The 17,060-nt window shown below is 33.9% G+C and overlaps 1 protein-coding gene across 4 annotated transcripts in view; it reads left to right on the top strand.

The window, feature by feature from the left end:
- Window positions 1–17,060, top strand: part of DPP10 (dipeptidyl peptidase like 10) — a 715,620-nt gene that overhangs the window by 658,283 nt on the left and 40,277 nt on the right. For all 4 annotated transcript variants that reach the window (XM_045826271.1, XM_045826270.1, XM_045826272.1 and 1 more), the window contains 3 exons: window positions 12,117–12,208; window positions 12,819–12,866; window positions 16,172–16,293. In XM_045826271.1, the coding sequence (XP_045682227.1) occupies window positions 12,117–12,208; window positions 12,819–12,866; window positions 16,172–16,293 (262 nt within the window). The remainder of the gene's footprint in view (window positions 1–12,116; window positions 12,209–12,818; window positions 12,867–16,171; window positions 16,294–17,060) is intronic.

The raw sequence follows: 17,060 nt of genomic DNA, 5'->3' as shown, positions 1-17,060 counted from the left end.
CAGACTAACTTTGAATCAAAAGACACACACAGACTGAAAGTAAAGGGATGAAAAAAGATACTTTATAGTAATGGAAATAATAAAATAAGCTGGGATAGCAATACTTATACCAGACAAAAATGGACTTCAAACCAGTGTCTATATAATAAGAAACAATGAGAGACCCAGGAACTTCACTTCTGGGTATTTATCTGAAGAAAACTAAAACACTAAATTAAAAAGTCATATGTGTTGTATTTATTGCAGCATTATTTGCAATAACCAAGATAAGGAAGTAACCTAAGTGTCCCTCAATAGATAAATAGATAAAGAAATGGTACATATATAAAATGGAATATGGATCAACCAGTATGAAATCTTGCCATCTGCAACAACATGAAGGGGCCTAATGGATACTGTGCTGAATGAAATAAGTCAGACAGAGAAATACAAATGCCATATAACTCACTTATATGTGGAATCTTGACAACCAAATAAATGAATTAATAGAACTGAAAGAAACTCATAGATACAGAGAACATTTTGATGGTTGCCATATGAGAAGTAGAGTGGGAGGATGGCTGAAAAAGGTGAAGGGATTAAGAAGTACAAATTGGTATTTACAGAATAGTCATGGGGATATAAAGTACAGCATAAGAAATATAGTCAATAATATTACAATAACTATGTATGGTGTCAGATGGGCACTAGGTTTATTGGAAGATCACTTTATAAGTTATATAAATGTCTAAGGACTGTGTTGTACATATACACCTGAAACTATTATAATATTGTATGTCAACTATAATATAAAAATGAAAAATTATTTTTAAAAAAGCTCTATAAACCAATGACAGCAAACTAGAACAATAAAAATATTCAAGAAAAGAAAGATAACTTTAGGAGGGGGGGTAAGAACATTATTAAAGTTATTAATATGTTAATAACAAGTAAAACTAAAATAAAAACCTAAGAGAACATTTTAAATATTTAAAAAAAATATTAAAAGACTGCCTGCAAAAACAATTTATTAAACATAACATTCATGATAAATAGAAAAATATCTTAATTTTTAAAAAGGTATCAGTTATAGCAATACATTTAAATTGGCTTATATATTTAAAAAATTAAAAAATATTTTTTAGATTGGCTCAGGAAACTATACAATTCAATCATTCATGCAAAATACACTTCTAAAACAAAATGAGACAGAAAGGCTAAAATCTTGATACCAGACAAGAGAGCTTTCATTCACCAAAATAACAAGAAGACCAAAAGAAGAAAGTTTATAGTGCCCAAGGGCACAAGTTACAAGGAAGATATAATATCTACACCCCAAAAAGCACAGTACCTAGCTTTATAATGCATATATGCGCAGAAACTACTTTGTACATGAGATCTTATTTTTATATTCTTAGTCCAAAGTGAGTCAACTGGACAAAAATTAAGTTAAGCTATACATATAGCATCACATAATATAAATACACACATATGTATGTCCAAACACATCTAAATAAAAGGAAATATATGACCTTTTTAGTGTATATGGAACACTGACAAAAGTTGAACATACATTAGATCACTAAAAGAGCTCATGTTTTACCAATTAGAAATTATATAAGAGCATGCTATAATCACAATGTAACAAGTCTAGAAATCAATAATAGATTTCTTTAATGAGCTTCTAACTGGAAAATTTTGGAAAATAAAACCAATTAAGCAAATCTTTGGAGAATTTAAATAAAAAATACAAGCTTTATAAAATAGTGATATACTTCTGGCCAAGATGGAGGTGTAGGTAGCCATATACTTTATGGCCTCACGCAACCAAAAAAAGGACAACAACAAATTTAAAAACACAAAATAACTAGAACTGCCAGAAAATCGAACTGTGTGGAACTCTGACAACCAAGGAGTTAAAGAAGAAACATTCATCTAGACTGGTAGGAGGGTGGGAGATGGGAAGCCAGGGCAGAGAGGACTCAAGGCAAGGTGGCAGCTGGCAGACTGGGTGAGGTGGCAGCTGGTGGAGTTGGGTGACCCACATTTCCATGAGGATAAACTGAGAGGAACAACTTGGGAGCGAGACAAACTGTGCAACTCAGGGTTCCAGTGGAAGGAAATAAAGCCTCAAAACCTGTGAATGAAAATACCTGTATGAGAAATTCCCAGCCTCACAGGTGAGTTCATTGGAGAGACACACAACATCCTAGAAAATGCACAAACCCACTCACCTGGGAATCAGCACCAGAAGGCCCCAATAAGCTTATGGGTAGTGGGGAGAAGTGACTGAAAGCCAATGGAGAGCTGAACAAGTGGTACTATTCCCTCTCAGAATGCTCCCCCACATACAGTACCACAGCCCAATGAGGTGGTTTGCCCCACCCTGGTGAATACACAAGGCCCTGCTTCTTACTACTTAACAGGCAAGACATGACAAAAAAAATATGGACCAAATGAAAGAACAGATCTAAGCTCCAGAAAAAAACACACCTAAGCAATGAAGAGATAGCCAACTTATCAGATGCAGAGTTCAAAACACTGACAATCAGGATGCTAATGGAAATGGTTGAGTATGGTTGGAAAACAAAGGAAAAAGTGAAGGCTATGCAAAGTGAAATAAAGGAAAAAGTACGGGGAACCAACAGTGAAGAGAAGGAAACCAGGACTCAAATCAACAATTTGGAGCAGAAGGAAGAAATAAACATTTAACCAGAACACAATGAAGAAACAAGAATTCAAAAAAATCAGGAGAGGCTTAGGAAGATCCTGGATAACTTTAAACATCCCAACATCCAAATCATAGGGTGCCAGAAGGAGAAGAGAAAGAGCAAAAAATTAAAAACTTACTTGAAAACATAATGAAGGAGAACCTCCCTAATCTAGCAAAGGAAATAGACTTCCAGGAAGTCCAGGGAGCCCAGAGAGTCCCAAAAAAGTTGGATGCAAGGAAGCACACACCAAGGCACATCATCATTACATTAGCCAAGATTAAAGATAAAGAGAGAATCTTAAAATCAACAAGAAGAAATGAGAGAGTTACCTACAAAGAGTGCACATAGGACTAGAAGCTGATTTCTTAGAAGAATCCTTACAGGCAAGAAGCATCTGGAAAGAAGTACTTGAAGTCGTTAAAGACAATGACCTACATCCAAGATTACTCTATCCAGCAAAGCTATAATTTAGAATGGTAAGGCAGATAAAGTGCTTTCCAGGTAAGATCAAGTTAAAGGAGCTCATTATCACCAAGCCCTTATTATATGAAATGTTAAAGGGACTTATCTAAGAAAAACAAGGTGATCAAAAATGCAAACAGTAAAATGACAACAAACTCACAAATATCTACAACTGAACCTGAAAACAAAACAAAACAAAAACAAAAACAAGCTAAGCAAACTAGAATGGGAACAGATTCACAGAAAGAGAGATCACATGGAGGGGTATCAGTGAGGAGGGACTGGGAGGAGAATGAGGGAAAAGGTACAGGGAATAAGCAGCATACATAGTAGGTACAAAATATACAGGGGGAGGTTAAGAATTATATGGGAAATGGAGAAGCCAAAGAACTTGTGATTATAATCCATGGACATGAACTAAGGTGGGTGAATGATGGTGGGATGGGGAGTACAGGGTGGAGGGGGATAAAGGGGAAAAATGGGACAACTGTAATAGCATAATCAATAAAATATATTTAGAAAAGAATAACAAGCCTTTATATCAGAATCGGTTGTCAGAATAAAAATAGCTCTACAAACTTAAAGATGAAAGTGGAAGAATGAAATGAAATGCATTGAATTTCCAAGACAAATAACTAGCAAAAAAACCCACAACAGAAATATAAAAGATGTAAACAAATTTGAAGCACAAATAAAGTAGGTTATACACAGAAAAATGTAGAACTAATAAATGAAAAAAAAATGCTTACTCTTTGAAAACACACACATGGGTGTAGAGGGGAGAGAGAGAGAGAGACAACAGGGGGGTGGGGGGTGGGGAGAGAGAGAGAGAATACATGGTGACCCAGAGAAGGAAAAAGAAGAAAACAAACATACAAAATAGAAATGGCTAGTGGGTGCTTCTTCCCAGTCCCTTCCTGCCCATAAGGTTTCTATTGATAAATCAGCTGATATTCCTATGGGAGCTCCTTTGTAGGTATGTGTTTCAATCATTCAAGACCTGACAAGATCATGGTATTCAGGCAGACAGAAGAAAGAACATAGAGCAGTGGGGATGCTTGACATGCCTGTGTTCATGGATGGTGGAGCCACGCACACTGCAAGTTGTGCCTCTCTAGTGAGAACCCCCTACTTAAGTACTAGAGGCAAACAAAGCTGACTTCAAGACAAAAAAATCTGTAACATAACATAATTCTGCACATGCAAGCTCACTTCATGTTATGGGAACAGTTTATCCGACCCAGGCTTAAGGCTATGAGAACACTACTTATCATGCCCATTCAAGGTTATGGGAAAACTTCTTCCCTTAGTTACCTAGACACCTGAGTGAGGAAGCCAGACTGCCTCCATTTACCCTACAAGGTAACTGTCTCCTTTTCTCTTGCAGGTTTTAAGATTCTTTCCTTATCTTTAATCTTGGGTAATTTAATTATAATGTGTCTTGGTGTGTTCCTCCTTGAGTCCAATTTCTTTGGGACTCTCTGAGCTCCTGGACTTCCTGGAAATCTGTTTCCTTCACCAGATTTGGGAAGTTTTCCCTCATTATTTTTTCAAATAAGTTTTTAATTTCTTGCTCTTTCTCTTCTCCTTCTGGCACCCCTATGATTCAGATGTTGGAATATTTAAAGTTGTCCCAAAGGTTCCTAAGCCTCTCCTCATTTTTTTTTTTGAAATCTTATTTTTTCATTGTGCTCTGGTTGAATGTTTATTTCTTCCTTCTGCTCCAAATTGTTGATTTGAGTCCTGGTTTCCTTCCCTTCACTGTTGGTTCTCTGTATATTTTTCTTTATTTCACTGTGCACAGCCTTCACTTCTTTCTCTAATTTTACATCCATACTCAGTCACTCCTGTGAGCATCTTGATTATCAGTGTTTTGAACTCTGCATCTGATAGGTTGGTTATTTCCTTGTTGCTTAGTTGTTTTTCTGGAGTTTTGATCTGTTCTTTCATTTGGGCCATATCTGACCCATGGGCATGAACTAAGGTGGCTCAATGCTGGTATGAGTGTGGTGCAGAGTGGAGGGGCATAAAGGAGAGAAAAAAAATGGACAAATGTAATAGCATAATTAATATAATACGCTTAAAAAAATCTCAGACATATCCAAGAACTCCCTGGAAAACTTGAGGCCCATGGAGCTTCATCAATACATTTTATACAACATTTATGGAATAAATAATACTAATTGTATAAAAAATAAAAAAAGAAATGGCCATGGGAAATTAAACAAAGGACATTTCAATAGGTCATAAGAGACTATTTTGCAGAAGCCTGTGTCAATTTATTTGAAAACTGAGATGAAGTGAACAATTTCATGAGAAAATACACAACCAAAATTATCCCCATGAGAGATAAAGAGCTTAAACTGACTAATGACTGAAAAAATAGAATAGTATTACAAAGACCTTCACCAAAAAGGAGCAATAGGCCCACATGCTTTTATGGGTGAAACCAGACTTTGAAAGGCAATGCCAACACAATTTAAATGGTCCTACAGCATGAATTTCTTCATAGTTGCCTTAAAGCCTTTTACAAAATGCAATTCCAATTATTGTTTTTAAATATATATATATATATAAATATATAATGTATGTGTGTGTGTGTATTGCTTAACATGATAAAACATTTATACCTCAAATCGAAAGCCAAGATAATAACATTCCCATTAAAGTTTGGAACAAGAAAGGATGCACAATGCCCCCACTGCCATGTATTGCTTTGGAGGCATTAGTTAATGTAAATTAGATGAGAATAAAAAGTCAATCATAAGATTTGGGAAAATATTTAGTGAAATAGTAGGATAAATATTTATTATACAGAAATCAATAATTTTATATATATAAACAATAACTAAATAGAAGTAACAATAAAAGGTATAATAATACAGATAATGAAGAAATCTGTAATTAAAACTGTGTGGTACTGAGATATGAAGAAACAGAGACTAATGGAACATCACAGATAAGAGAGACACAAAAGAACCTATGCATCCCAATGTTCAGAGCAGCACAATTTTACAGTAGCCAAGTGTTGGAAGCAACCTCGATGCCCATCAGTAAATGAATGGATCAAAAAACTATGGTACATTTACACAATGGAATTCAATGCAGCAGAAAGAAAGAAGGAGCTCCTACCCTTTGCAACAGCACGGATGCAACTGGAAAGTATTATGCTAAGTGAAATAAGCCAGGCAGTGAAAGACAAATACCTTATGATCTCACCTTTGACTGAAACCTAAACAACAAAACAAAGAAACAAGCAAAATATAACCAAAGACACTGAAATAAAAAACAGACTGACAGTTCAGAGGGGAGAGGAGAGGGAATTTCAGGGGAGTTTCAGGGGAAAGGAGGAAGGGTTTACAGGAACAAGTATAAAGACACATGGATAAAAACTAGGGGCAGGTGGAAATGGGAGGGTTGGGTGAGTGTGTTGGGATGGGAGTAAAAGATAGAAAATTGTACTGCAACAACAATTTAAGTAAAATTTTAAAAAAAGATATGGGGTTGGGGAAAGGAGTTTGACTTGAACTTTTTATGAATGTGTATGAAGATATATATATCACAAAATGTAAAAAAATAAATAAATAAAGAGAGAAACAGATTAAGTTGGGTTTGAAAATCTAACATGTAATAAGGATGGCATTTGAAAACCACCAGGAAAAAATGAATTTTGAATGAAATAGTTTTGCTAAAATTGACTATCTGTTAGGAAAAAATAAGAGTAGTTCTATACTACCACTGTAATTCTAAAATGATCAAAGCTCTAATATTAAAAAATAAAACCTTACAAGTACTTAGAGAAAAACATCAATAAATTCTTTGTTACTTTGGCTTAAATAAAACCTTTTAAACTATGCACCATCACTTAGTAGCAATAAAAATATTCTGGTAAATTTGATTATATAAAGATTAGGAAAAACTTTTTGGAAAAAATACAACATCATAACCAATGTAAACATAAAATGATAAACAAAGACAGTTTTCAGCTTATATTTCACATGAAATGATAGAGAGACATAATGAGCTGTTAAAAATTAAAGAAGTGGAAGGAGCAAGGCAAGGAACATGAATAGAGGACTCATAAGCATGGACAATGGGAGAGGATGACTGTGGGAGTAGGGAATAGGGCAGGGGAGGGCAATGAGGAAAACGACAGGACAACTGTAACTGAACAACAATCAAAAATATTTTTTAAAATTAAAAATCCTAAACACTAAAAAAATTTGATAGCATAGATAAACATTAAGAGTTAGACACATGTGAATGGAATATTACATCTATGTTATAATATATATATACAAAGATGCTCAAATTTTTTAGTGAAATTATACCAACATACCTTTTTCAAGTTGAGTTTCACTGGAAGCCAACTGTGAAATGAAGATTGCAGGGCAATTATTACAGAGAAGTTTAGTAACTTTAGAAAAGAGGAGAAAGAAGCAAGATTGGGCAGAAGAGTTGGAGCTGCAGTGTCAACTGAATGAAGGTCTCAGCTGACCATTCAGAGTTCTGGACTGGCATGGCTCTTCAGAGAGGTTCCAAGTTAGGGCAAGAATGTTGGGTTTCTGTGCTCCAATATTGATCAGGCTGCCTTGGGATTGGAGCTGCCCTTCAAAAGGGGAATGAACTTGGGTGAGGCTATTTTATTCAGTTTAGGCAATTCCCAAAGAAGACTGTCAGCAGAGGGCCTTCTTCCAGAAGCACTGCTGGCCACTAAGGGAGTAGGTCCTTCCTTTCAGAAGAGAGTTCTTGTTGGCATAGTGTTTACCACAGCACCATTTATGACCTATCACATTGGTAACAATTCAAACCCTGAAGAACATATCTGTAACATGTCCATAGGAAAACAGGTATCACATATATTGCCAGTAGATGTGAAAAATACTTCCCTTATGGAAGAATATGATGAGGTCTATCTGGAAAAAGTCCAGCCATTATTAATATAATGAGAACAGTTTGCAAGACATTGAGGTAACCTGGCAGCCAAGGAGAGACAACTAGAATGTGCATGTGTGAACAATGATGACGTCACTGTACTAGTCAGTGGGGCCGTAAACACTGTTGAGTGAACATGTGAACTGTGTAGCTATAGCATTCAAAATGACTGAGTGAGTAGAGCAACAAATCTGTATCAGATTTAGTGTTAATCTTGAACATTTTTCTGTGGAAATTATTCAGATAATTCAGAAGGCCACAACTATAGGCAAGTGGTGATTGGCAGCTTTATCATGACAATGCACCACACATGTACCATGTTTTGGGCAGTTTTTTGGCAAAACATCAAATCACCCACGTGACTCAGCCCCCTTACAGCATGGATTTGGGACCTGTGACTTCTGACTTCTCCCAAAATTAAAATCACCTTTGAAAGGGAAGAAATTTCAGACCATCAGCGAGATTCAGAAAAATACGACAGGGCAGCTGATGGCAGTTGGGAGAACTATATGAGGTCTCAAAGTCCCTACTTTAAACGGGAACTGAGACATCATTGTCCTATGCACAATGTTTCTTGTATCTTCTTCACTAACTGTCTCTGTTTTTCATATTACATGGCTAGATACCTTCTGGACAGACCTCGGATATCCTGAAGATATTTCCCTGTACATTAAGCAACAACCAAACATATTTACAGGGTTAATCACTACAGCATTATTTGAAATGTGCCTCACTGGAGGCTAGTTGAATTAATTGTGGTATACCTACACAATGAAGAACTTCATAATAATAAAAAGAGAAAAAATCTATAAGGAATATACAGCATGCCCTGCATTATCTCTAATTTATATGTGTGTTAGGTTTACACTTATATTTATAGTAATAAAATGTTAATCTTTATTTATAGAGTTTCCCTGGTCAAGAAGAAAGATAAAAATTTTTATATGTGTGAGGGAGAATGTGAATCAAGCTCCCTCAATACCAAAATTTAAAGTACACTGATATGAATTTTAATTGAAGATATTATTAGAACCCAAATATATACAACATATACATATAGAAAGAAAGCATGAAAATCTATCTATCTACCTATTTATCTATCACCATCTATATATTTTAGCCTCTGAAAATGCCCAGAATTAATAATGTTTTAAACAATGGACATACCTAACCCCAAACTTTGATACCTAAATACCATAATCCAATAGAAGAAAACTCCTTGTATAAATGACTGATTACAGGCATGGTACATAGGAAGTAAAATGTTCTTACAACATCTTAATGTGAAGAAAGAAAGACATGCTCAAAGACTAATATAATCAAGTTCAAAGAATAGAGGCATTGAATTGAAAGAATTTCCACTAACCAATTTTTAAAAATTTCATTATTTTAAAGAATAAGAACAGTAATGGAAAATAATATTTAAAATGTTTAAGTCTGTAATAATATAAGGAGAAGGGAAAGAGAGTTAACATATGTGAGAGTAAAAAATAGATGTTCCTTTTATTGAAGAGTGCTACTTAATAAGTATAGAAGCAGTACTAGAATCCAAAAATCACTTTTTGAAATAATAATTATTCATGTAAAGGTCATAAATGAATGACCCATAGCTACTGAATGAAAAGTTTATGGAGAACAAGATGTTTACATAATTTGCAAGTATTATTCTGCTTTCAATTATAAAGCGAAGTGTACTTTCACAATGAATGTATCTCACAGTTATATAAATAATATTGTCATGAGTGTGAAGGTATGTAATTGTGTTTGTGTCCTTACATGAAGCAGAGGTATTCAATCACCTATATAATACACTTCCCTAAAAAGTTTGGCCTAAATTAAATAATTAGAAAACAATCAGATAAATCCAAAATGCTAAATATTCTATAACATCAATTTTCAACCTTTTTCATCTCATGACACACATAAGATAATTACTAAAAGTCTTCAGCACACCAAAAATATTTATTTTTTGTTGACCTGACAAAAATGTGTATAATTTTTTTCAGAGCTATCGAAGTGATTTATTCATGAGTACATACTTTTTTTTCCCAAATAACATCCATTTATATTAATTTTCCTTGAGTGTATGTCCTCAGCTTTTTTCCTAAATCTTTACTAGTAATATAAATTTTAAAAAATTATATTTTATTGATGATACTATTATAATTACTCTGATTTTTCTACTTTTGCTTCCCTCCATCTAGTACCCCCTACTCCCTCAGGCAATGCTCCCATCATTGTTCATGTCTGTGGGTCATGAGTCTAAGTTCTTTGGCTACCCCATTTCCTCTACTGTACTTTATATCTCTATGGCTAAAAAATAAGTATAATTTTGATTCATTCACATCAGATGGCTATTGTAGTGTTGGCGGTTGTAATTTTTTAATTTGACAATCTGAGGAAAAAGAGTTAAGTGCCCCTGAGTAAATAATCAGATATTGTATGTTTTAAAAATTCTTATGGAACACCAATTGAAAATTACTGTTCTGTAAGATGAAGAAGCTTACAAATGGTCAATGTAGAAATAAAAAAGATGGATAATTGTTTTACTTAAAAAGATAATAAAGACCCTGGATGACGTGGCTCAGTGGGTTGAGAACCAGCCTGTGAACCATACGGTCGCCGGTTTGATTCCCTGTCAGGACACATGCCTGGGTTGCAAGCCAGGTCCCTGGTAGGGGATGAACTAGAGACAACCACACATTGATGTTTTGCTCCCTCTCTTTCTCCTTCCCTTCCACTCTGTCTAAAAATAAATAAATAAAATCTTAAAAAAATAATAAATAGATGATATGCCAAATGCAATATGTAAACATTGATTGGGTTCAGCATTTTAAAAATATACTATATGAGAAGTTATGGAAATTAGAGTATAGACCATATATTTAGATGATATTAATATTAATATTCACAGGTATGATATTCAATTTGTTTATATGATAAACAGTTTTTAACCTTAAGATATGTATATTAAAGTATTTAGTGCTGAAATAGCCTGATACTTATTGCTTATTTCCAAATGATCCAGTAAACAATAAAAGAAGGGAGGGCAGATATTCAAAATGTTGGATATCTTTTGGTGAATCTAGGTAAGGATTGTATGAGTACTAGTGTATTAATCATTCAGCCTTTTTATAGGCTTGATTATTTTATCAACAAAAAGCAAACAAAAGAGATACAATTTCATACTCATTAGTTTGACAAAAATTTAAATAGCCTGATGAAATTAACTATTGATGAGGAAGTGAGAAAGATGTAGAGCAATAGAAATTCATATTGCTATTAGACTATATTTAACTTGGGAAAGCATTTTGTCACCATCTAGTTAAGTGGAAGACATGTATACACTCTAACTAAGCAATCCCCCACTTTTTGTTGTTTGTCTCAAGAAAACCCTGCCATGGCCATCAAGAGACATTAGTAAAACTGTTCATAGACTTTTTTAAAAAGCAAAAATTTGGAAACACTCAAATGTCAAGAAGAAGATAAGTAATGACATATTTATATAACAAAATACCATATAACAATAAAACTATGGCCTCATGCATCGACATAGATTAACCTCAAACAAATTATTCATTGAAAATAACTAATATTATAGTGATGCACATGGTATAAAGTTTGAAAGTAAATAATCTTTAATATTTATTTGGAATAAAGTTTGTTCTGAAATGTTTTAAGTCTGTCAAAACTGCACAGCTGCGAATCATTTAGATGAGACTTACCAAAGTTCTATGTCTGCACCAAATGCCAAGATAACATCCCTGACCAGATGATGCACAGGAGATCCTTACCTAGAGGTAACTTCTGAATGGTTTTCCAACAGCATATCAATAAAGGCACTGTCTTCCTTCCCTGAATCTATGTTTATATAAATGTGCATGCATCACTGAGATGGAAAATAAGAAACTGAACATTAGTTGAGAATTAAAGAATTAAAAGTGACATAAGCAGTTACTACATTTGTTTTGACCAGAGAGATGCTGTTTAAATTTTTTAAAATTAATATTTTCTATTTCTTTGCAGAGTAAAAATGATCAAATTACCGTACGCCACTTAACATCAGGAAACTGGGAAGTGATAAAGATCTTGGCATATGATGAGACTACACAAAAAATGTGAGCATTTTTGGTTCTAAGGTCAGGTGGGAAGTCAGGTTGTCAGCTGCAATATTTTCTGTCAGGTTTATGTTTTGCTTACCATGGTCCTAGTCCAAACAACATGGCCACCTAATAGCATTTACTTTAAAGACTCTATCCTTCACCCAGAGACACACTTACACAGACACATGCACACACATGCACACACACACACTCAGAGAGATTGAGATAATAAAAAGTATAATATTATAGCTATTATAAAGTATAATATTATAACTATTATAACTATTATAAAATATTATAAAAATAATATTTTAAGATAAATGTTTCCTAAAAGGATCAAAGTGCTGTGATTAAATAATAGAAAAACTTTTCTATATTTTTTTGTAAAATTCTTTTTATTGTTGTTCAAGAACAGTTGTCTCCATTTTCCTCCACCACTCCCCCCCACCCCAGCCATCACCACTTCCTACCCTTGATCCTACACTATAAAAATTCAAATAAAAAGAGTGTAGCAAAAATGTATTTGTGTTGTTTTCACAATGCTTTACAGTATATTTTTAAAATGCTGAACCCAGCCAATGCTTACATATTGCATTTGGTTTCTGTTGTTTTCTTTCCCGGGCAGTTACTTTCTGAGCACTGAGTCTTCTCCCAGAGGGAGGCAGTTATACAGGTAAGCCATGCACATATCTCTCTGCACAGGGTGATTTCTCAATGGACATCTACACAGCTTAATAATGGGGTGGGAAAATCTGAAGTTGTTTTTGACATAGCTAGGGAAGAGCCAGCCTTGTATGGCAGAACCTCACACTCTTGGTCCAGTCCCTTAGCTCAAACCTTTGTGATCCTCAAAGGTTTGAACCAGAATTAAGACCATCTTGCTGCTCTTTTTTTTTCACCTATATTTATAATCTCAAAACATTTTTATGATATTGTGGAAAAGTCACTCACATGCGGGGAAGATGATGAAGCACAAACTTTATTACCTGGGGGGCTCAGAGGGGAATTCCAAATTCTGAGCCAAAAAAGCTGGGTTAGGAGTCCTTTTTATATACCAGTTACACAGGCAGAAAGGGAGGGGGAACCAGCTGCTGAAAGCAAGCATTCAGACGCAGGAGCAAGATCAGTGGCCTTGAGATAACCAGCCATTGCCTTGGTGACAACTGGTCGGCTCCTGTGTGAAATTTTGCAAGTGTTACAGTTACAGAGGAACTTTTGGAGTTTTTCTTTTCCTTCCACAATGAGGCTTGGTTTTCTTAACTACCTAGATCATATGCATTCACATATTTTCCCCAGTGGCCTTTTCTTCTGCTAAGCCTCATTTTGAATTTTCAGGGCAGTAATATTGTACACATGCAGCTTATTTCTGAAAAAATAAAAGCATTGTGAATGCTTAGTAGACTGGATCAAGTGGAAGTATCTCTTTCCACCCTCCTCCATAGTGTTTAAAATCCATTAAGTTTGTTATTAGAGCCAGTAATGCTTGTTTGTTTAAATAAAGCAGTGGATGGGGAACATTTTCATCTGTCCAATTTTCCCAGGTGGAAAGTTAAATTCATGAAAGAGGCTTAAGGTCAATCCTATTTAGTATTAAAATGTGTCCTCACTCGGTTTCAATAGAACTTCACAAGAACGACTTTTGTTTTCATCTGGCAAGCAATTTATTAATTCTGGACTTTAAATACATGTTTAATTTCCATTTCCCAATTTTAAAGTGTCAAAACTGCCATGGGATATCCTCACTGGAAATTTATCTTGTTTGAAGGAGTATCACCACTGAGTCTTACCAAGTAGCCTAGACTTTCTTTTGAGAGTAAAAATGTGTGTTTAAAGTGCCCTAACTCCCTCCAATTCATCCATAGATTTATATTTATATTTATACATAAGTTGCTTTTATCTGAAGCCTCTCCTTTTAATCACCCCTTCCAATATGTCATTTTCATATTCTTTGTCTTTTCTCTGAGAGTCTGGAACCCACATTCTCTATCCTAATTAATGACTTCCAAAAGAAGAACACCTTTTTATTTAAAGACTGATTCTAACTTTGGTTTAGAGGTCTTCATTAAAGTATTTGCCACTGTTTTGTTGGGGTTTCTTTTTTTTGATACCTGAAGCTTATCTTCCTTGAAACTTATACTATGATTGATAATGGCAGTCATGACATTTTAAGATGTGGAAATACTTGACCAAAATTTTACTTCTCTTGTTTTTATAAAATTCTTAAAGGGAAATTAGTGTCTGAAGATTAGACTTGGCCAGGTTGAGTCAATGGCACTCCCCAATTTCTCTTCCCTCTATTAGCCTGAAATGTGATTTGAATCCCAATGACTTCTTAGATTTGTGTACTTGACTTTTTCCTTAGTGAATGCAGCAGAAGAGTCAATTATTCTGTGACTGGTGCTAGCATAACAGTCTGTGCTATAAAGTTAACATAGTACCAATAAATTTCTCTTTAAATAGCTCATCAAATGCCAGTTGGCTTGACTGTAAGGTAATGTTAGTGTTTAATCCAGAAGACCCAATCAATGTCTTCTCAAGGCCATAAAAATAATCATTGGCTTACAATTTAGATACCCCTGCAGAATCAGAACTGTTCCCATATTCAATGTTACACTTTTGCTTCAAAATTTGCATTATTATTTCAGCAATTTCATAGTCTAAATTATGATAAATTACCAACATTAACTTCTAGGGAGGTTGGATATGAAAAGTTATATGGAGTAAAGAGAGTAAATGTTTTAAATTCTAGTTATGTCACTAAATATTATCATGTAATTAGTATGTATTCTTAATTTTCCTGTGGTGATGGTTGCACATATTGTGAACATAATGAGTGATATTGGACTGTATACCTGGAATGGCTAAAATGTCAAATGTTTTGTGTGTGTGTGTATATATACACTAGACACTAATACATATACATATAAACCAGACACTTAAGTCCATCAGCCAAACATTAGCTAGTTTGGCTAATGGGCTTCAGTGACTAGTGTATATTAATCACATTTACTAGTAAAAAAAAAATTGAACTCAGGATGTTCCAAATATGAAATTGTAACTTTTAAATCATACTTTATTATTTCTGGTGCTTCTGATGCTGAAATCAAAACCCCTATCCCCACGTCTGTGCCTGCAGCTCATCAAAATCAGCATGACCATGAGTCATTTCCGAATATACAGACCAAATCGTGTTTTATTTAAAAGCAAAAGTGAGAATCTTTTGTCAAATCAAGTTATTAAATGTATTATTAGTAGTTTTTTTATCTATCAACATAGATAATTTATGACACCCTTTTTTAAAAAAATAAATGAATCTAGTTATGAAACTTAACTTTGGGGATATATTTCAACTTCTCTGACCTTAAGCACCACTATTTTTGTAACTAAAGAGATGATTGTTTTCTTTTTTACCTCCCTGATGTCTCAAATAAGTATGATTGCTAACATTATGTACATTATCATATCAGTGCAAATGTTTAGTGGGAAATATTCAACATTAATATCAAATTCTAATGCTTAGAATGTTGAGTTGACTAAATAATATGTTTGTTTTCTGTGTGTGTGACTTGTGAAAACATTTATTACTCTTTCAATTAATATGTATTGATGAGGACTTTATGCTAGTCTCTGTGGGCAAGTCCTTTCAATATTTTACAAAGAAATATCTATACAGAAAATGCAGTTAAAAATAAGCTTTATTGAGTTCTGTGGAAATCAATCTATTTATAAGTATATATACATTTACATACATAGAGGTATACATACATAATTTTAATTCCATTAGATAGAAGGAAACTATGTATGTCTTAACATTAGAAATATAAGTTGATTTTGCATTTTTATGGTAAGTCATGATTTATAAGAACACTCCATGTAAGTAATGCTGTAGTTTTTCTGTTAATGTTCACACTTAAATTTACATGACTTATATTCAAATACCTGGAATGGTAGTATTTCTAACTTTCTTTCTTTTCCCAGTGCTTCTACTGAAGGATTACTGAATCGTCAGTGCATTTCATGTAATTTTATGAAAGAACGATGTACATATTTTGGTGCCAGTTTTAGTCCCATGAATCAACATTTCTTATTATTCTGTAAAGGTAATAGATGATTTCTAATGAAGTTTGTTTTACTGTTTTTTCTGATCAACATCTATTACTATCATTAGTAACTGTTACTCTCTAGCTACATGATTTAATATTTTAAGTTATAAATTTTTGTTAAAAGTTATAAGTGATGTATTTACTAGGGTACAAGTTATATTTATATACTTCATTTAGAAGTAGGCATTGGGAGTAAGTACACAGGAGTCAACAAGGGCTATTTGAATATGGACCTTTTAAAAAGTGAATAAATATATTTATATCAGCAAAGTCACGCTACAATAATAAACTAATTTAGCTATATTTCAGAAAAGCAATAGTCATTAAAATAATGACTATTATTGCTAAAATAATAGGATATTATTATTAATAGGTTGCTAAAAGATAGGATATACAGAAATTTAATTTTCTGGGTCTAGTCCCATTCAATTTAGACAAATTGCACTCACTCCAGTTATTTCTTCTCTCTGTAAACAGTATAGTCATACACAGGGGTATGGTATCTCTAGGTTACAGTGATAGAAACCATTGTCCCTTTAATAAGATACTGTATTTCCCAGAGTTGAAATAAGATATATGTCCTCCTATAATGTGATAAATTGAGTGCTACAACTTCAGCTGGTACATCCTGTGTTAACAAACCATGAAGAATAAACCAATACTTACTCATTGAAATTATTTTTCCTCTTGTCATCTGAAATGAAGTAATCAAAAAAGGAAAGTACTTGTTTGATGACACCAGGGGAAAATAATTAGACTTCTAT

The sequence above is a fragment of the Phyllostomus hastatus genome, unplaced genomic scaffold (genome assembly GCF_019186645.2).
Source record: "Phyllostomus hastatus isolate PE091 unplaced genomic scaffold, TTU_PhHast_1.1 phas_scaffold_60, whole genome shotgun sequence".
NCBI classification, from domain to species: domain Eukaryota; kingdom Metazoa; phylum Chordata; class Mammalia; order Chiroptera; family Phyllostomidae; genus Phyllostomus; species Phyllostomus hastatus.
The sequence above is the reverse complement of the archived record's forward strand: the minus strand, read 5'-3'. Positions and strand labels throughout refer to the sequence as shown.